At 46.2% G+C, this 22,078-nt stretch overlaps 1 protein-coding gene and 1 long non-coding RNA gene across 2 annotated transcripts in view; both read left to right on the top strand.

Annotated features, from left to right (window-relative positions):
* Positions 1-409: 409 nt before the first annotated feature.
* Positions 410-22,078, top strand: part of fth1b (ferritin, heavy polypeptide 1b) — a 41,498-nt gene continuing 19,829 nt past the window's right edge. Inside the window, exons 1-2 of the mRNA XM_065022205.1 lie at positions 410-549; positions 9,000-9,105. Coding sequence (XP_064878277.1) covers positions 9,004-9,105 — 102 coding nt within the window. The 5' untranslated portion in view covers positions 410-549; positions 9,000-9,003. The remainder of the gene's footprint in view (positions 550-8,999; positions 9,106-22,078) is intronic.
* LOC135573259 (uncharacterized) lies at positions 5,419-7,041 on the top strand. Its single transcript, XR_010464625.1, has 2 exons — positions 5,419-6,705; positions 6,833-7,041. It is a non-coding gene; the product is annotated as an uncharacterized LOC135573259 (long non-coding RNA).

Raw genomic sequence — 22,078 nt, 5'->3', positions numbered from 1 at the left:
AAGGTAACTGTACAACCAATTATTATTTTATAAGGTACTGAGGGGGTAAAACATCAGCTACTCGTCTGTGCAGAAATACTAACCACACAACGTTATTCTATATAGTGTAATAATCTCATTTACAAATAAAATACATTTTCTGCACGTTGAAAAAGGAATTGGGCATATCTCATACATACAAGTAGCTCACAGATGTGAATACAGATATAATCACTGTGTTTTTGACACCTTGACTCCAATATTTATAGAGCTCTAGATATGCATTTATTGAATTGTGGTTTTATATGCGTGAACGAGCACTACATTCTTGTTTTATTTCTGAATATGGAGATGGGACTACACCACAGGATCAACAATGAAACATGTTTTGGCAGTGTTGAGGACTTTTATTTTGAAAAGTGTTCGCTGACTAGTACGTGATGCTGTAGTCCGTCAGAAACCACTGTCACCCAGTCAACACAGCTTTTTATTTATTTCACCTTTATTTAACTGGGCAAGTGGATACCATTTGGAGGGAGTCGACCGGCAAGCGTTCGTACCACTCCCGAGGTAGTTGACGGTGTTTTATACCTGCGTTACTGTGATGACTAGTTGTATAGTATTATTACCAGGCTTGTATGCGTTGCATTTATTTGTTGGGCCACTTTTGCAGCTCTGCTACTAGACGTTACCTGTTCGCGACAATAACCTTGAGAGTCCGTTTCAGAAGCGCCTTGTCATGAGTAGCCAACTAACGTTGTTTTAACGTCGTCAAATATCCGACCCGTTTCTCCAAAACCATTTATTATTGTTCTTAGCGGACGACGTTGTAAAACCCGTATTATCGGCATATTCAACAGGGTTTTAAGAAATATATTACCTTCAACAGTGTTATCTTGTGATCAAGCCATCAATGTTTAGTGATTTTATTTTGGGTGTCGTAAAAAAAAAAAAATGTTCGCTAACGGGTTAGCAATTAGCATGTTTGCCATTTCAGTGGAAATACTAACCTTTACTACGATCAGCCTTTTCGTTTAGCAACAAACAAAAATGTCCCGTATTATCGGCATACGGACCCCAGTTATTGACCACCTTTACTATTTTGTTCAATTACAAGATATATCTGGGTTTTTTAAAAATTTTGTTCAAAAAAAGAGAGACCAGGCTGGGATCCTAAGGGATTACTAGCTGGTTGACTAGTAAATATATTAGTTGACTTTCCAGTACAAATCACTTGCTTGTCCTACTTTATATTACGTTGCCCGGTGCGCCCTCATGTAGGTTCTTCATCAACCTCCTTCAGTGTTGTAACTAAATAATGTCTCTATTTATTTTACACATTAATCTTATGTTTTGAGAAAGTAGATACGTTTAATACTAACATGAGTATGCTGAATATTAAATGGTGTGTAAGTGTGTGGTCTGTCGCGCAGTCGAATTGTACAATATACAGCGCGTCCCACAAAATGTGTGTGTATATACAGTTGATGTCGGAAGTCTACATACACCTTAGCCAAATTTAAACTCAGTTTTTCACAATTCCTGACATTTAATCCTAGTAAAAATTGCCTGTCTTAGGTCAGTTAGGATCACCACTTTATTTTAAGAATGTGAACTGTAAGAATAATAGTAGAGAGAATGATATATTTCAGCTTTTATTTCTTTCATCACATTCCCAGTGGGTCAGGAGTTTACATACACTCAATTAGTATTTGGTAGCATTGCCTTAATGGTTTAACTTGGGTAAAACGTTTCCGGTAGCCTTCCACAGAGCTGGTGTAACTGATTCAGGTTTGTAGGCCTCCTTGCTCACACACGCTTTTTCAGTTCTGCCCACAAATGTTCTATAGGATTGAGGTCAGGGCTTTGATGGCCACTCCAATACCTTGACTTTGTTGTCCTTAAGCAATTTGCCACAACTTTGGAAGTATGCTTGGGGTCATTTTCCATTTGGAAGACCCATTTGTGACCAAGCTTTAACTTCCTGACTGATGTCTTGAGATGTTGCTTCAATATATCCACATAATTTTCCTCCCTCATGATGCCATCTATTTTGTGAAGTGCACCAGTCCCTCCTGCAGCAAAGCACCCCCACAACATGATGCTGCCACCCCCATGCTTCACGGTTGGGATGGTGTTCTTTGGCTTGCAAGCCTCCCCCTTTTTCCTCCAAACATAACTAACGATTGTCATTATGTCCAAACAGTTCTATTTTTGTTTCAACAGACCAGCGGACATTTCTCCAAAAAGTACAGTCTTTGTCCCCATGTGCAGTTGCAAACCGTAGTCTGGCTTTTTTATGGCGGTTTTGGAGCAGTGGCTTCTTCCTTGCTGAGTGGCCTTTCAGGTTATGTCGATATAGGACTCGTTTTACTGTGGATATCGATACCTTTGTACCTGTTTTGTCCAGCATCTTCACAAAGGTCTTTTGCTGCTGTTCTGGGATTGATTTGCACTTTTCACACCAAAGTACGTTCATCTCTAGGAGACAGAACACGTCTCCTTCCTGAGCGGTATGACGGCTACGTGGTCCCATGGTGTTTATACTTGCGTACTATTGTATGTACAGATGAACGTGGTACCTTCAGGCGTTTGGAAATTGCTCCCAAGGATGAACCAGACTTGTGGCGGTCTACAATTTTTTTTCTGAGGTCTTGGCTGATTTCTTTTGATTTTCCCATGATGTCAAGCATGAATTATAAGTGAAATAATCTCTGTAAACAATTTTTGGACAAATTACTTGTGTCCTGCACAAAGTAGATGTCCTAACCGACTTGCCAAAACTATAGTTTGTTTAACAAGAAATTTGTGGAGTGGTTGAAAAAAAAATAGTTTTAATGACTCCAACATAAGTGTATGTAAACTTCCGACTTCAATTGTATAATCAAGACGTTGACAAGGTTATAAATGTTTTTTAATTTAAATAATAATGTCCTTCAAAATTTGAAAAAAACAAAATGTGCTTTTGTCAAAGAATCCTCCATTTGCAGCCTTGCAGATCTTTGGCATTCTAGTTGTCAATTTGTTGATGTAACGGATGTGAAATGGCTAGCTTAGTTAGCGGTGTGCGCTAAATAGCGTTTCAATCGGTGACGTCACTCGCTCTGAGACCTTGAAGTAGTTGTTCCCCTTTGCTCTGCAAGGACAGAGGCTTTTGTGTAGCGATGGGTAACGATGCTTCGTGGGTGACTGTTGTTGATGTGTGCAGAGGGTCCCTGGTTCGCGCCCGGGTATGGGCGAGGGGACGGCCTAAAGTTATACTGATACATTGAGGTAGTCTGAAGTAGAAATGTGTTGTTCGCAAACGAGTCGGCTTTTGTAAGTGAACGTTGGGATCCGGCTCGCATATCAGAAGAGCCAAATCTTTTTATAAAAAATCTTTAAAAATCTTTAAAAATTAAATGAATAAAATTTACTATTTGAAAGAACCAAAACAGTATAGGCCTAAATGCACAACCGTATACACATTTGATCTGACTAACAGCCTCACCTGTTGTTCCTGTCAGACACAGTGTCAACCAATGATGTGTGAGGGAGGGCCGAGCCAACTCACTCAGTCACACACTTAGCAGCTGAGGAGAGAGAGGAAGGACAGCTGTGAAAACGAGTCGGAAGCACAGTAGCATTTGGATGCATTTTAATAATATAGACTTATGTTAGAGCACAGTGTAGTATTTGCCAAAACAAAATCTCATAAAGCCGGTTCTACGCACAACCTACACCAGCATATGTGAACTGTGCACCCAACTGTGAAGCTGTAGCGGAGCTTCCAGAAACTAGCGGGCCTGCTAGTGATAGTGGTGGACCCAGAACCTCCACACGTGGAGATGTATCCACTCAGTCAAGTAGACCTGCTAGTGATAGTGGTGGAGATGTATCCACTCAGTTAAGTAGGCCTGCTAGTGATAGTGGTGGAGATGTATCCACTCAGTTAAGTAGGCCTGCTAGTGATAGTGGTGGAGATGTATCCACTCAGTCAAGTAGACCTGCTAGTGATAGTGGTGGAGATGTATCCACTCAGTTAAGTAGGCCTGCTAGTGATAGTGGTGGAGATGTATCCACTCAGTCAAGTAGACCTGCTAGTGATAGTGGTGGAGATGTATCCACTCAGTCAAGTAGGCCTGCTAGTGATAGTGGTGGAGATGTATCCACTCAGTCAAGTAGACCTGCTAGTGATAGTGGTGGAGATGTATCCACTCAGTCAAGTAGACCTGCTAGTGATAGTGGTGGAATGTATCCACTCAGTTAAACTAGGCCTGCTAGTGATAGTGGTGGAGATGTATCCACTCAGTCAAGTAGGCCTGCTAGTGATAAGATGTATCCACTCAGTCAAGTAGGCCTGCTAGTGATAGTGGTGGAGATGTATCCACTCAGTCAAGTAGGCCTGCTAGTGATAGTGGTGGAGATGTATCCACTCAGTTAAGTAGGCCTGCTAGTGATAGTGGTGGAGATGTATCCACTCAGTCAAGTAGGCCTGCTAGTGATAGTGGTGGAGATGTATCCACTCAGTCAAGTAGGCCTGCTAGTGATAGTGGTGGAGATGTATCCACTCAGTCAAGTAGGCCTGCTAGTGATAGTGGTGGAGATGTATCCACTCAGTCAACTAGGCCTGCTAGTGATAGTGGTGGACCCAGAACCTCCACACGTGGAGATGTATCCACTCAGTCAAGTAGACCTGCTAGTGATAGTGGTGGAGATGTATCCACTCAGTCAAGTAGACCTGCTAGTGATAGTGGTGGAGATGTATCCACTCAGTCAAGTAGGCCTGCTAGTGATAGTGGTGGAGATGTATCCACTCAGTCAAATAGGCCTGCTAGTGATAGTGGTGGAGATGTATCCACTCAGTCAAGTAGGCCTGCTAGTGATAGTGGTGGAGATGTATCCACTCAGTCAAGTAGGCCTGCTAGTGATAGTGGTGGAGATGTATCCACTCAGTCAAGTAGGCCTGCAAGTGATAGTGGTGGACCCAGAACCTCCACACGTGGAGATGTATCCACTCAGTCAAGTAGGCCTGCTAGTGATAGTGGTGGAGATGTATCCACTCAGTCAAGTAGGCCTGCTAGTGATAGTGGTGGAGATGTATCCACTCAGTCAAGTAGGCCTGGCCTGCAGTGATAGTGGTGGAGATGTATCCACTCAGTCAAGTAGGCCTGCTAGTGATAGTGGTGGAGATGTATCCACTCAGTCAAGTAGGCCTGCTAGTGATAGTGGTGGAGATGTATCCACTCAGTCAAGTAGACCTACTAGTGATAGTGGTGGAGATGTATCCACTCAGTCAAGTAGGCCTGCTAGTGATAGTGGTGGAGATGTATCCACTCAGTCAAGTAGACCTGCTAGTGATAGTGGTGGAGATGTATCCACTCAGTCAAGTAGGCCTGCTAGTGATAGTGGTGGAGATGTATCCCAGTCAAGAGGACCTGCTAGTGATAGTGGTGGAGATGTATCCACTCAGTCAAGTAGACCTGCTAGTGATAGTGGTGGAGATGTACCACTCAGTTAAGTAGGCCTGCTAGTGATAGTGGTGGAGATGTATCCACTCAGTCAAGTAGACCTGCTAGTGATAGTGGTGGAGATGTATCCACTCAGTTAAGTAGGCCTGCTAGTGATAGTGGTGGAGATGTATCCACTCAGTCAAGTAGACCTACTCCATGACCCACAGCAACGCAGTCTTCTCTGGACCAGTTTATGCCAAACGTCTATGTCTGTAGCAAAACGAGGCCAAATTAATATTGCATTGGCTAAAATGATTGCCACCGATTTCCAGCCATTTTCGATCGCGGAGGACAGAGGTTTTATAAATTATAGCAATAGTCTGAATCCAATGTACACAAGTCCAAGCAGGAAAACCCTTTTAAAATCCCTTATTCCACAACTGTACGAGAGCACACAGTCTTCAATGGGGGAAAGAGTCCAAAAAGCTACTGCAGTTTGCCTTACTACTGACTGCTGGACATCAAGGATAACCACTTCTTACACGTCACTTCATTGAAGATGGTTTGATGTCTAGCGGTCTGTCTTCTGGACTGCTTTTGAGTTCAGCGACAGACACACCTCAGAGAACTTGGCAGAGGAACTGTTGAGAGGGGCCAGAGAACGCCAAGTAGATGGAAAAGTGGTCTGTTGTCTTAGCGGCAATGCAGCTAACAAAACCAAAGCAATGAAAATGTTTAAATGGACCCATCATCCATGTCTTCCCCACACAAATGTCCTGATTGTAAGAGATGCTCTGGGGGTGATGAAGCCCACTGTGGACAAAGTGAAAGCAGCTGTGGAATACTTCCACAGGAGCACAGTAGGTGCTGAAAACCTAAAAACACAACGCTAGATGGGAGATGCCTGAGCTGAGGCCTAAACAAGACTAAACAAGACTACAAGGTGGAATACAATGTTTTATATGTTGAAGTGGTTTCTTGAGTCAAAGGAAGACATCATCTCTACCCTGGCCATTGTCAATATACCTCCTGATGCTCTGACCCAAGAGGAATGGGAGGTGGTGGAGGAGGTGTGCAGAGTCCTGTTGATGCTCTGACCCAAGAGGAATGGGAGGTGGTGGAGGAGGTGTGCAGAGTCCTGTTGATTCTCTGACCCAAGAGGAATGGGAGGTGGTGGAGGAGGTGTGCAGAGTCCTGTTGATGCTCTGACCCAAGAGGAATGGGAAGTGGTGGAGGAGGTGTGCAGAGTCCTGCAACCCTTGGAGCAGGTCACTGTGGAGGTCAGTGGAGAGAGGTACAGTAAGCAGTTATTACTAAATCACTATTTCATCCAGTGTTATATATGTATATGAGCAGTAGATGAGAATGTAGTATCAGTAGACAAAACCTGAACTAATAAGTTACCTGTTCTCTCTTTTCAGCTATGTGACAGCCTCAAAAACGATACTCCTGTGTCTGCAGGGTCTGCAGCCAATCACAGCCAGCCGCCAGAGAGAAGCAAACGTAACCGCAGGACACGTGACAGAGTTGATGGACACCCTATGTTCATCAATGGACAGGAAGATACACAGAATGGAATATAATTTATATATACACTTTGTTTATATACATTAAAAAGTTATACTTTAAATGCAAATGTTTCACATTGTTCTTTTTTCATAACAGCCCAATGCATTTTTTAAATACACTGTGGTTAAGGTAGAGTAAGATTTAATGTAATAAATAAATTAGAATTGTTTTAACACCGATCATAGTCAAACTATCGCAAACTGTTTGACTTGAAAAAATACACACAAAAAAAATAAAAATTTATAGAGCCGTTTGGGAGCCAAAGGAGCCGACGCTTTTTGGTGAGCTGAGCCGAATGAGCTGGCTCTCTGAAAATAGCCGACGCTTTTTGGTGAGCTGAGCCGAACGAGCTGGCTCTCTGAAAATAGCCGACGCTTTTTGGTGAGCTGAGCCGAACGAGCTGGCTCTCTGAAAATAGCCGGCGCTTTTTGGTGAGCTGAGCCGAACGAGCTGGCTCTCTGAAAATAGCCAGAATGTCCATCACTAATCTGAAGAGATTTCACCCCATGTTTCCTGAGGCCCCTCCCACAAATTGGATTGGCTTGATGGGTACTTCTTACGTACCGTACCGTCAAGCTGCTCCCACAACAGCTCAATAGGGTTGAGATCCGGTGACTGTGCTGGCCTCTCCATTATAGACAGAATACCAGCTGACTGCTTCTTCCCTAAATAGCTCTTACATAGTTCGGAGCTGTGCTTTGGGTCATTTTCCTGTTGTAGGAGGAAATTGGCTCCAATTAATCACTGTCCACAGGGTATGGCATGGTGTTGTCAAATAGAGTAATAGCCTTCCTTCTTCAAGATCCCTTTGACCCTGTACAAATCTCCCACTTTACCACCACCAAAGCACCCCCAGACCATCACATTGCCTCCACCAGGCCATCACATTGCCTCCACCAGGCCATCACATTGCCTCCACCAGGCCATCACATTGCCTCCACCAGACCATCACATTGCCTCCACCAGGCCATCACATTGCCTCCACCAGGCCATCACATTGCCTCCACCAGGCCATCACATTGCCTCCACCAGGCCATCACATTGCCTCCACCAGGCCATCACATTGCCTCCACCAGGCCATCACATTGCCTCCACCAGGCTTGACAGATGGTTCACTCCTCCAGCATCTTTTCATTTTTACTGCGTCTCACGAATGTTCTTCTTTGTGATCCGAACACCTCAAACTTAGATTTGTTTGTCCATAACACTTTTTTTCCAATCTTCCTCTGTCCAGTGTCTATTCTTTTGCCCATCTTAATCTTTTATTTTTATTGTCCAGTCTGAGATATGGCTTTTTCTTTGCAACTCTGCCTAGAAGGTCAGCATCCCGGATTCGCCTCTTCACTGTTGACGTTGAGGCTTGTGTTTTACGGGTACTATTTAATGAAGCTGCCAGTTGAGGACTTGTGAGTCCTCTGTTTCTCAAACTAGACACTCTAATGTACTTGTTCTCTTGCTCAGTTGTGCACCGGGGCCTCCCACTCCTCTTTCTATTCTGGTTAGGGCCAGTTTGCGCTGTTCTGTGAAGGGAGTAGTACACAGCGCTGTTCTGTGAAGGGAGTAATACACAGCGCTGTTCTGTGAAGGGAGTAATACACAGCGCTGTTCTGTGAAGGGAGTAGTACACAGCGTTGTACGAGATCTCACATAGAATAGCCTTCATTTCCCAGAACAAGAATAGACTGACGAGTTTCAGAAGAAAGATCTTTGTTTCCTGCCATTTTGAGCCTGTAATCAAACCCACAAATGCTGATGCTCCAGATACTCAACTAGTCTAAAGAAGGCCAGTTTTATTGCTTCTTTAATGAGAACAACAGTTTTCAGCTGCGTTAACATAATTGCAAAAGTGTTTTCTAATGATCAATTAGCCTTTTTAAAATGATGAACTTGGATTAGCTAACACAACGTGCCATTGGAACACAGGAGTGATGGTTGCTGATAATTGTTGTCTGTCTGTCTGTCTGTCTGTCTGTCTGTCTGTCTGTCTGTCTGTCTGCCTGCCTCTGTCTCTCTTTCCAGAACCATGACATCCCAGGTGCGACAGAACTTCCACCCGGAATGTGAGGCTGCCATCAACAGGCAGATCAACTTGGAACTGTATGCTTCTTATGTATACCTGTCTATGGTGAGTTATCCACCTGCTAGACCCTTACCTGTCTATGGTGAGTTATCCACCTGCTAGACCCTTACCTGTCTATGGTGAGTTATCCACCTGCTAGACCCTTACCTGTCTATGGTGAGACCAATAGTTATCCACCTGCTGGACCCTTACCTGTCTATGGTGAGACCAATAGTTATCTACCTGCTAGACCCTTACCTGTCTATGGTGAGTTATCCACCTGCTAGGCCCTTACCTGTCTATGGTGAGTTATCCACCTGCTGGACCCTTACCTGTCTATGGTGAGTTATCCACCTGCTAGACCCTTACCTGTCTATGGTGAGACCAATAGTTATCCACCTGCTGGACCCTTACCTGTCTATGGTGAGTTATCCACCTGCTAGACCACCTTACCTGTCTATGGTGAGTTACCAATTTATCCACCTGCTGGACCCTTACCTGTCTATGGTGAGACCAATAGTTATCTACCTGCTAGACCCTTACCTGTCTATGGTGAGTTATCCACCTGCTAGGCCCTTACCTGTCTATGGTGAGTTATCCACCTGCTAGACCCTTACCTGTCTATGGTGAGACCAATAGTTATCTACCTGCTAGACCCTTACCTGTCTATGGTTATCCACCTGAGACCCTTACCTGTCTATGGTGAGTTATCCACCTGCTAGACCCTTACCTGTCTATGGTGAGTTATCCACCTGCTAGACCCTTACCTGTCTATGGTGAGTTATCCACCTGCTAGACCCTTACCTGTCTATGGTGAGTTATCCACCTGCTAGACCCTTACCTGTCTATGGTGAGTTATCCACCTGCTAGACCCTTACCTGTCTATGGTGAGTTATCCACCTGCTAGGCCCTTACCTGTCTATGGTGAGTTATCCACCTGCTAGACCCTTACCTGTCTATGGTGAGTTATCCACCTGCTAGACCCTTACCTGTCTATGGTGAGTTATCCACCTGTCTAGACCCCCTTACCTGTCTATGGTGAGTTATCCACCTGCTAGACCCTTACCTGTCTATGGTGAGTTATCCACCTGCTAGACCCTTACCTGTCTATGGTGAGTTATCCACCTGCTAGACCCTTACCTGTCTATGGTGAGTTATCCACCTGCTAGACCCTTACCTGTCTATGGTGAGTTATCCACCTGCTAGACCCTTACCTGTCTATGGTGAGACCAATAGTTATCTACCTGCTAGACCCTTACCTGTCCACCTGCTGGAGACCTGTCTATGGTGAGTTATCCACCTGCTAGACCCTTACCTGTCTATGGTGAGACCAATAGTTATCCACCTGCTAGACCCTTACCTGTCTATGGTGAGTTATCCACCTGCTAGACCCTTACCTGTCTATGGTGAGTTATCCACCTGCTAGACCCTTACCTGTCTATGGTGAGTTATCCACCTGCTAGGCCCTTACCTGTCTATGGTGAGTTATCCACCTGCTAGACCCTTACCTGTCTATGGTGAGTTATCCACCTGCTAGACCCTTACCTGTCTATGGTGAGTTATCCACCTGCTAGACCCTTACCTGTCTATGGTGAGTTATCCACCTGCTAGACCCTTACCTGTCTATGGTGAGTTATCCACCTGCTAGACCCTTACCTGTCTATGGTGAGTTATCCACCTGCTAGACCCTTACCTGTCTATGGTGAGTTATCCACCTGCTAGACCCTTACCTGTCTATGGTGAGTTATCCACCTGCTAGACCCTTACCTGTCTATGGTGAGTTATCCACCTGCTAGACCCTTACCTGTCTATGGTGAGTTATCCACCTGCTAGGCCCTTACCTGTCTATGGTGAGTTATCCACCTGCTAGACCCTTACCTGTCTATGGTGAGTTATCCACCTGCTAGACCCTTACCTGTCTATGGTGAGACCAATAGTTATCCACCTGCTAGACCCTTACCTGTCTATGGTGAGTTATCCACCTGCTAGACCCTTACCTGTCTATGGTGAGTTATCCACCTGCTAGACCCTTACCTGTCTATGGTGAGACCAATAGTTATCCACCTGCTAGACCCTTACCTGTCTATGGTGAGTTATCCACCTGCTAGACCACCTGCTAGACCTGTCTATGGTGAGTTATCCACCTGCTAGGCCCTTACCTGTCTATGGTGAGTTATCCACCTGCTAGACCCTTACCTGTCTATGGTGAGACCAATAGTTATCCACCTGCTAGACCCTTACCTGTCTATGGTGAGACCAATAGTTATCTACCTGCTAGGCCCTTACCTGTCTATGGTGAGTTATCCACCTGCTAGACCCTTACCTGTCTATGGTGAGACCAAAAGTTATCCACCTGCTAGACCCTTACCTGTCTATGGTGAGTTATCCACCTGCTAGACCCTTACCTGTCTATGGTGAGTTATCCACCTGCTAGACCCTTACCTGTCTATGGTGAGACCAATAGTTATCCACCTGCTAGACCCTTACCTGTCTATGGTGAGACCAATAGTTATCCACCTGCTAGACCCTTACCTGTCTATGGTGAGACCAATTTATCCACCTGCTAGACCCTTACCTGTCTATGGTGAGTTATCCACCTGCTAGACCCTTATCCACCTGCTAGACCCTTACCTGTCTATGGAGACCAGTTATCCACCTGCCCTTACCTGTCTATGGTGAGTTATCCACCTGCTAGACCCTTACCTGTCTATGGTGAGTTATCCACCTGCTAGACCCTTACCTGTCTATGGTGAGACCACCTGTCTATTTATCCACCTGCTAGACCCTTACCTGTCTATGGTGAGACCCTTACCTGTCTATTTATCCACCTGCTAGACCCTTACCTGTCTATGGTGAGTTATCCACCTGCTAGACCCTTACCTGTCTATGGTGAGACCAATAGTTATCTACCTGCTAGACCCTTACCTGTCTATGGTGAGACCAATAGTTATCCACCTGCTAGACCCTTACCTGTCTATGGTGAGACCAATTATCCACCTGCTAGACCCTTACCTGTCTATGGTGAGACCAATAGTTATCCACCTGCTAGACCCTTACCTGTCTATGGTGAGACCAATAGTTATCCACCTGCTAGACCCTTACCTGTCTATGGTGAGACCAATAGTTATCCACCTGCTAGACCCTTACCTGTCTATGGTGAGTTATCCACCTGCTAGACCCTTACCTGTCTATGGTGAGTTATCCACCTGCTAGACCCTTACCTGTCTATGGTGAGTTATCCACCTGCTAGACCCTTACCTGTCTATGGTGAGTTATCCACCTGCTAGACCCTTACCTGTCTATGGTGAGTTATCCACACCTGCTAGTTACCTGTCTATGGTGAGTTATCACCTGCTAGACCCTTACCTGTCTATGGTGAGTTATCCACCTGCTAGACCCTTACCTGTCTATGGTGAGTTATCCACCTGCTAGACCCTTACCTGTCTATGGTGAGTTATCCACCTGCTAGGCCCTTACCTGTCTATGGTGAGTTATCCACCTGCTAGACCCTTACCTGTCTATGGTGAGATCCACCTGCTAGGCCCTTAGTCTACCCTTACCTGTTATCCACCTGCTAGACCCTTACCTGTCTATGGTGAGTTATCCACCTGCTAGACCCTTACCTGTCTATGGTGAGTTATCCACCTGCTAGACCCTTACCTGTCTATGGTGAGTTATCCACCTGCTAGACCCTTACCTGTCTATGGTGAGTTATCCACCTGCTAGACCCTTACCTGTCTATGGTGAGTTATCCACCTGCTAGACCCTTACCTGTCTATGGTGAGTTATCCACCTGCTAGACCCTGAGTTATCCACCTGCTAGACCCTTACCTGTCTATGGTGAGACCAATAGTTATCCACCTGCTAGACCCTTACCTGTCTATGGTGAGACCCTTAATTATCCACCTGCTAGACCCTTACCTGTCTATGGTGAGTTATCCACCTGCTAGACCCTTACCTGTCTATGGTGAGTTATCCACCTGCTAGACCCTTACCTGTCTATGGTGAGACCAATAGTTATCCACCTGCTAGGCCCTTACCTGTCTATGGTGAGTTATCCACCTGCTAGACCCTTACCTGTCTATGGTGAGTTAGACCACCTGTCTATGGTGAGTTATCCACCTGCTAGACCCTTACCTGTCTATGGTGAGTCTATGGTGAGTTATCTACCTGCTAGACCCTTACCTGTCTATCCACCTGCTAGACCCTTACCTGTCTATGGTGAGACCAATAGTTATCCACCTGCTAGACCCTTACCTGTCTATGGTGAGACCAATAGTTATCCACCTGCTAGACCCTTACCTGTCTATGGTGAGTTATCCACCTGCTAGACCCTTACCTGTCTATGGTGAGTTATCCACCTGCTAGACCCTTACCTGTCTATGGTGAGACCAATAGTTATCCACCTGCTAGACCCTTACCTGTCTATGGTGAGTTATCCACCTGCTAGACCCTTACCTGTCTATGGTGAGTTATCCACCTGCTAGACCCTTACCTGTCTATGGTGAGACCAATAGTTATCCACCTGCTAGACCCTTACCTGTCTATGGTGAGTTATCCACCTGCTAGACCCTTACCTGTCTATGGTGAGATCCAATACCTGTCTATCCACCTGCTAGACCCTTACCTGTCTATGGTGAGACCAATAGTTATCCACCTGCTAGACCCTTACCTGTCTATGGTGAGACCAATAGTTATCCACCTGCTAGACCCTTACCTGTCTATGGTGAGACCAATTATCCACCTGCTAGACCCTTACCTGTCTATGGTGAGTTATCCACCTGCTAGACCCTTACCTGTCTATGGTGAGTTATCCACCTGCTAGACCCTTACCTGTCTATGGTGAGTTATCCACCTGCTAGACCCTTACCTGTCTATGGTGAGTTATCCACCTGCTAGACCCTTACCTGTCTATCCACCTGCTAGACCCCTGTCTATGAGACCACCACCTGTCTATGGGTGAGTTATCCACCTGCTAGACCCTTACCTGTCTATGGTGAGACCTGCAGACCCTTAGTTATCCACCTGCTAGACCCTTACCTGTCTATGGTGAGTTATCCACCTGCTAGACCCTTACCTGTCTATGGTGAGACCAATAGTTATCCACCTGCTAGACCCTTACCTGTCTATGGTGAGACCAATTTATCCACCTGCTAGACCCTTACCTGTCTATGGTGAGTTATCCACCTGCTAGACCCTTACCTGTCTATGGTGAGTTATCCACCTGCTAGACCCTTACCTGTCTATGGTGAGTTATCCACCTGCTAGACCCTTACCTGTCTATGGTGAGACCAATAGTCCACCTGCTAGACCCTTACCTGTCTATGGTGAGTTATCCACCTGCTAGACCCTTACCTGTCTATGGTGAGACCAATAGTTATCCACCTGCTAGACCCTTACCTGTCTATGGTGAGTTATCCACCTGCTAGACCCTGTCTAGGCCCTTATCCACCTGCTAGACCCTTACCTGTCTATGGTGAGACCAATTATCCACCTGCTAGACCCTTACCTGTCTATGGTGAGACCAATAGTTATCCACCTGCTAGACCCTTACCTGTCTATGGTGAGTTATCCACCTGCTAGACCCTTACCTGTCTATGGTGAGTTATCCACCTGCTAGACCCTTACCTGTCTATGGTGAGTTATCCACCTGCTAGACCCTTACCTGTCTATGGTGAGTTATCCACCTGCTACCCTTACCTGTCTAAGAGACCAATATCCACCTTACCTGTCTATGGTGAGTTATCCACCTGCTAGACCCTTACCTGTCTATGGTGAGTTATCCCTGCTAGACCCTGTCTATGACCCCACCTTAGACCTGTCTATGGTGAGTTGAGTTATCCACCTGCTAGACCCTTACCTGTCTATGGTGAGTTATCCACCTGCTAGACCCTTACCTGTCTATGGTGAGTTATCCACCTGCTAGACCCTTACCTGTCTATGGTGAGTTTCCACCTGCTAGACCCTTACCTGTCTATGGTGAGACCAATAGTTATCCACCTGCTAGACCCTTACCTGTCTATGGTGAGACCAATAGTTATCCACCTGCTAGAGTCTATGGTGAGTTATCCACCTGCTAGACCCTTACCTGTCTATGGTGAGACCAATAGTTATCCACCTGCTAGACCCTTACCTGTCTATGGTGAGACCAATTTATCCACCTGCTAGACCCTTACCTGTCTATGGTGAGACCAATAGTTATCCACCTGCTAGACCCTTACCTGTCTATGGTGAGACCAATAGTTATCCACCTGCTGGACCCTTACCTGTCTATGGTGAGTTATCCAGACCCTTACCTGTCTAGTTATCCACCTGCTAGACCCTTACCTGTCTATGGTGAGACCAATAGTTATCCACCTGCTAGACCCTTACCTGTCTATGGAGTTATCCACCTGAGACCACCTGTCTAGGTGAGACCAATATCCACCTGCTAGGCCCTTACCTGTCTATGGTGAGACCAATAGTTATCCACCTGCTAGACCCTTACCTGTCTATGGTGAGTTATCCACCTGCTAGACCCTTACCTGTCTATGGTGAGTTATCCACCTGCTAGACCCTTACCTGTCTATGGTGAGTTATCCACCTGCTAGACCCTTACCTGTCTATGGTGAGTTATCCACCTGCTAGACCCTTACCTGTCTATGGTGAGTTATCCACCTGCTAGACCCTTACCTGTCTATGGTGAGACCAATAGTTATCCACCTGCTAGACCCTTACCTGTCTATGGTGAGACCAATAGTTATCCACCTGCTAGGCCCTTACCTGTCTATGGTGAGACCAATAGTTATCCACCTGCTAGACCCATACCTGTCTATGGTGAGACCAATAGTTATCCACCTGCTGGACCCTTACCTGTCTATGGTGAGACCAATAGTTATCTCCCTGCTAGGCCCTTACCTGTCTATGGTGAGACCAATAGTTATCCACCTGCTAGACCCTTACCTGTCTATGGTGAGTTATCCACCTGCTAGACCCTTACCTGTCTATGGTGAGTTATCCACCTGCTAGACCCTTACCTGTCTATGGTGAGTTATCCACCTGCTAGACCCTTACCTGTCTATGGTGAGACCAATAGTTATCCACCTGCTAGACCCTTACCTGTCTATGGTGAGACCAATAGTTATCCACCTGCTAGACCCTTACCTGTCTATGGTGAGACCAATAGTTATCCACCTGCTAGACCCTTACCTGTCTATGGTGAGACCAATAGTTATCCACCTGCTAGACCCTTACCTGTCTATGGTGAGTTATCCACCTGCTAGACCCTTACCTGTCTATGGTGAGACCAATAGTTATCCACCTGCTAGACCCTTACCTGTCTATGGTGAGACCAATAGTTATCCACCTGCTAGACCCTTACCTGTCTATGGTGAGACCAATAGTTATCTACCTGCTAGGCCCTTACCTGTCTATGGTGAGACCAATAGTTATCCACCTGCTAGACCCTTACCTGTCTATGGTGAGTTATCCACCTGCTAGACCCTTACCTGTCTATGGTGAGACCAATAGTTATCCACCTGCTAGACCCTTACCTGTCTATGGTGAGACCAATAGTTATCCACCTGCTAGACCCTTACCTGTCTATGGTGAGTTATCCACCTGCTAGACCCTTACCTGTCTATGGTGAGTTATCCACCTGCTAGACCCTTACCTGTCTATGGTGAGTTATCCACCTGCTAGACCCTTACCTGTCTATGGTGAGTTATCCACCTGCTAGACCCTTACCTGTCTATGGTGAGTTATCCACCTGCTAGACCCTTACCTGTCTATGGTGAGACCAATAGTTATCCACCTGCTAGACCCTTACCTGTCTATGGTGAGTTATCCACCTGCTAGACCCTTACCTGTCTATGGTGAGACCAATAGTTATCCACCTGCTAGACCCTTACCTGTGTATGGTGAGTTATCCACCTGCTAGACCCTTACCTGTCTATGGTGAGTTATCCACCTGCTAGACCCTTACCTGTCTATGGTGAGACCAATAGTTATCCACCTGCTGGACCCTTACCTGTCTATGGTGAGTTATCCACCTGCTGGACCCTTACCTGTCTATGGTGAGTTATCCACCTGCTAGACCCTTACCTGTCTATGGTGAGACCAATCGTTATCTACCTGCTAGGCCCTTACCTGTCTATGGTGAGACCAATAGTTATCCACCTGCTAGACCCTTACCTGTCTATGGTGAGTTATCCACCTGCTAGACCCTTACCTGTCTATGGTGAGACCAATAGTTATCCACCTGCTAGACCCTTACCTGTCTATGGTGAGACCAATAGTTATCCACCTGCTAGACCCTTACCTGTCTATGGTGAGACCAATAGTTATCCACCTGCTAGACCCTTACCTGTCTATGGTGAGTTATCCACCTGCTAGACCCTTACCTGTCTATGGTGAGTTATCCACCTGTCTATGGTAGATCCACCTGCTACCTGTCTATGGTGAGACCAATAGTTATCCACCTGCTAGACCCTTACCTGTCTATGGTGAGACCAATAGTTATCCACCTGCTAGACCCTTACCTGTCTATGGTGAGACCAATAGTTATCCACCTGCTAGACCCTTACCTGTCTATGGTGAGACCAATAGTTATCCTGCTACCTGTCTATGGTGAGTTATCCACCTGCTAGACCCTTACCTGTCTATGGTGAGTTATCCACCTGCTGGACCCTTACCTGTCTATGGTGAGACCAATAGTTATCCACCTGCTAGGCCCTTACCTGTCTATGGTGAGACCAATAGTTATCCACCTGCTAGGCCCTTACCTGTCTATGGTGAGACCAATAGTTATCCACCTGCTAGACCCTTACCTGTCTATGGTGAGACCAATAGTTATCCACCTGCTAGACCCTTACCTGTCTATGGTGAGTTATCCACCTGCTAGACCCTTACCTGTCTATGGTGAGTTATCCACCTGCTAGACCCTTACCTGTCTATGGTGAGTTATCCACCTGCTAGACCCTTACCTGTCTATGGTGAGACCAATAGTTATCCACCTGCTAGACCCTTACCTGTCTATGGTGAGTTATCCACCTGCTAGACCCTTACCTGTCTATGGTGAGTTATCCACCTGCTAGACCCTTACCTGTCTATGGTGAGTTATCTACCTGCTAGGCCCTTACCTGTCTATGGTGAGTTATCCACCTGCTAGACCCTTACCTGTCTATGGTGAGACCAATAGTTATCCACCTGCTAGACCCTTACCTGTCTATGGTGAGACCAATAGTTATCCACCTGCTAGACCCTTACCTGTCTATGGTGAGTTATCCAATAGTTATCCCTGCTAGACCCTTACCTGTCTATGGTGAGACCAATAGTTATCCACCTGCTAGACCCTTACCTGTCTATGGTGAGTTATCCACCTGCTAGACCCTTACCTGTCTATGGTGAGTTATCCACCTGCTAGACCCTTACCTGTCTATGGTGAGTTATCCACCTGCTAGACCCTTACCTGTCTATGGTGAGTTATCCACCTGCTAGACCCTTACCTGTCTATGGTGAGTTATCCACCTGCTAGACCCTTACCTGTCTATGGTGAGTTATCCACCTGCTAGACCCTTACCTGTCTATGGTGAGTTATCCACCTGCTAGACCCTTACCTGTCTATGGTGAGTTATCCACCTGCTAGACCCTTACCTGTCTATGGTGAGACCAATAGTTATCCACCTGCTAGACCCTTACCTGTCTATGGTGAGACCAATAGTTATCCACCTGCTAGACCCTTACCTGTCTATGGTGAGACCAATAGTTATCCACCTGCTAGACCCTTACCTGTCTATGGTGAGTTATCCACCTGCTAGACCCTTACCTGTCTATGGTGAGTAGTATCCACCTGCTAGACCCTTACCTGTCTATGGTGAGTTATCCACCTGCTAGACCCTTACCTGTCTATGGTGAGTTATCCACCTAGTTATCTACCTGCTAGACCCTTACCTGTCTATGGTGAGACCAATAGTTATCCACCTGCTAGACCCTTACCTGTCTATGGTGAGTTATCCACCTGCTAGACCCTTACCTGTCTATGGTGAGTTATCCACCTGCTAGACCCTTACCTGTCTATGGTGAGACCAATAGTTATCCACCTGCTAGACCCTTACCTGTCTATGGTGAGACCAATAGTTATCCACCTGCTAGACCCTTACCTGTCTATGGTGAGTTATCCACCTGCTAGACCCTTACCTGTCTATGGTGAGTTATCCACCTGCTAGACCCTTACCTGTCTATGGTGAGTTATCCACCTGCTAGACCCTTACCTGTCTATGGTGAGACCAATTATCCACCTGCTAGACCCTTACCTGTCTATGGTGAGTTATCCACCTGCTAGACCCTTACCTGTCTATGGTGAGACCAATAGTTATCCACCTGCTAGACCCTTACCTGTCTATGGTGAGACCAATTTATCCACCTGCTAGACCCTTACCTGTCTATGGTGAGACCAATAGTTATCCACCTGCTAGACCCTTACCTGTCTATGGTGAGACCAATAGTTATCCACCTGCTAGACCCTTACCTGTCTATGGTGAGTTATCCACCTGCTAGACCCTTACCTGTCTATGGTGAGTTATCCACCTGCTAGACCCTTACCTGTCTATGGTGAGACCAATAGTTATCCACCTGCTAGACCCTTACCTGTCTATGGTGAGACCAATAGTTATCTACCTGCTAGACCCTTACCTGTCTATGGTGAGACCAATAGTTATCTACCTGCTAGACCCTTACCTGTCTATGGTGAGACCAATAGTTATCCACCTGCTAGACCCATACCTGTCTATGGTGAGACCAATAGTTATCTACCTGCTAGACCCTTACCTGTCTATGGTGAGACCAATAGTTATCCACCTGCTAGACCCTTACCTGTCTATGGTGAGACCAATAGTTATCTACCTGCTAGACCCTTACCTGTCTATGGTGAGACCAATAGTTATCCACCTGCTAGGCCCTTACCTGTCTATGGTGAGACCAATAGTTATCCACCTGCTGGACCCTTACCTGTCTATGGTGAGACCAATAGTTATCTACCTGCTAGGCCCTTACCTGTCTATGGTGAGACCAATAGTTATCCACCTGCTAGACCCTTACCTGTCTATGGTGAGTTATCCACCTGCTAGACCCTTCTATCCACCTGCTAGACCCTTACCTGTCTATGGTGAGTTATCCACCTGCTAGACCCTTACCTGTCTATGGTGAGTTATCCACCTGCTAGACCCTTACCTGTCTATGGTGAGTTAGTTATCCACCTGCTAGACCCTTACCTGTCTATGGTGAGTTATCCACCTGCTAGACCCTGAGACTATGGTTTATCCACCTGCTAGACCCTTACCTGTCTATGGTGAGACCAATAGTTATCCACCTGCTAGACCCTTACCTGTCTATGGTGAGACCAATAGTTATCCACCTGCTAGACCCTTACCTGTCTATGGTGAGACCAATAGTTATCCACCTGCTAGACCCTTACCTGTCTATGGTGAGTTATCCACCTGCTAGACCCTTACCTGTCTATGGTGAGTTATCCACCTGCTAGACCCTTACCTGTCTATGGTGAGACCAATAGTTATCCACCTGCTAGACCCTTACCTGTCTATGGTGAGTTATCCACCTGCTAGACCCTTACCTGTCTATGGTGAGTTATCCACCTGCTAGACCCTTACCTGTCTATGGTGAGACCAATAGTTATCCACCTGCTAGACCCTTACCTGTCTATGGTGAGACCAATAGTTATCCACCTGCTAGACCCTTACCTGTCTATGGTGAGACCAATAGTTATCCACCTGCTAGACCCTTACCTGTCTATGGTGAGACCAATAGTTATCCACCTGCTAGACCCTTACCTGTCTATGGTGAGTTATCCACCTGCTAGACCCTTACCTGTCTATGGTGAGACCAATAGTTATCCACCTGCTAGACCCTTACCTGTCTATGGTGAGACCAATAGTTATCCACCTGCTGGACCCTTACCTGTCTATGGTGAGTTATCCACCTGCTAGACCCTTACCTGTCTATGGTGAGACCAATAGTTATCCACCTGCTAGGCCCTTACCTGTCTATGGTGAGTTATCCACCTGCTAGACCCTTACCTGTCTATGGTGAGTTATCCACCTGCTAGACCCTTACCTGTCTATGGTGAGTTATCCACCTGCTAGACCCTTACCTGTCTATGGTGAGTTATCCACCTGCTAGACCCTTACCTGTCTATGGTGAGTTATCCACCTGCTAGACCCTTACCTGTCTATGGTGAGTTATCCACCTGCTAGACCCTTACCTGTCTATGGTGAGTTATCCACCTGCTAGACCCTTACCTGTCTATGGTGAGACCAATAGTTATCCACCTGCTAGACCCTTACCTGTCTATGGTGAGACCAATAGTTATCCACCTGCTGGACCCTTACCTGTCTATGGTGAGTTATCCACCTGCTAGACCCTTACCTGTCTATGGTGAGTTATCCACCTGCTAGACCCTTACCTGTCTATGGTGAGACCAATAGTTATCCACCTGCTAGACCCTTACCTGTCTATGGTGAGTTATCCACCTGCTAGACCCTTACCTGTCTATGGTGAGTTATCCACCTGCTAGACCCTTACCTGTCTATGGTGAGACCAATAGTTATCCACCTGCTAGACCCTTACCTGTCTATGGTGAGACCAATAGTTATCCACCTGCTAGGCCCTTACCTGTCTATGGTGAGACCAATAGTTATCCACCTGCTAGACCCTTACCTGTCTATGGTGAGACCAATAGTTATCCACCTGCTAGACCCTTACCTGTCTATGGTGAGTTATCCACCTGCTAGACCCTTACCTGTCTATGGTGAGACCAATAGTTATCCACCTGCTAGACCCTTACCTGTCTATGGTGAGACCAATAGTTATCCACCTGCTGGACCCTTACCTGTCTATGGTGAGTTATCCACCTGCTAGACCCTTACCTGTCTATGGTGAGACCAATAGTTATCCACCTGCTAGACCCTTACCTGTCTATGGTGAGACCAATAGTTATCCACCTGCTAGACCCTTACCTGTCTATGGTGAGACCAATAGTTATCCA

This window comes from Oncorhynchus nerka, linkage group LG9a, assembly GCF_034236695.1.
Source record: "Oncorhynchus nerka isolate Pitt River linkage group LG9a, Oner_Uvic_2.0, whole genome shotgun sequence".
Taxonomy (NCBI): domain Eukaryota; kingdom Metazoa; phylum Chordata; class Actinopteri; order Salmoniformes; family Salmonidae; genus Oncorhynchus; species Oncorhynchus nerka.
This window is presented reverse-complemented; position numbering and strand designations above follow the sequence as displayed.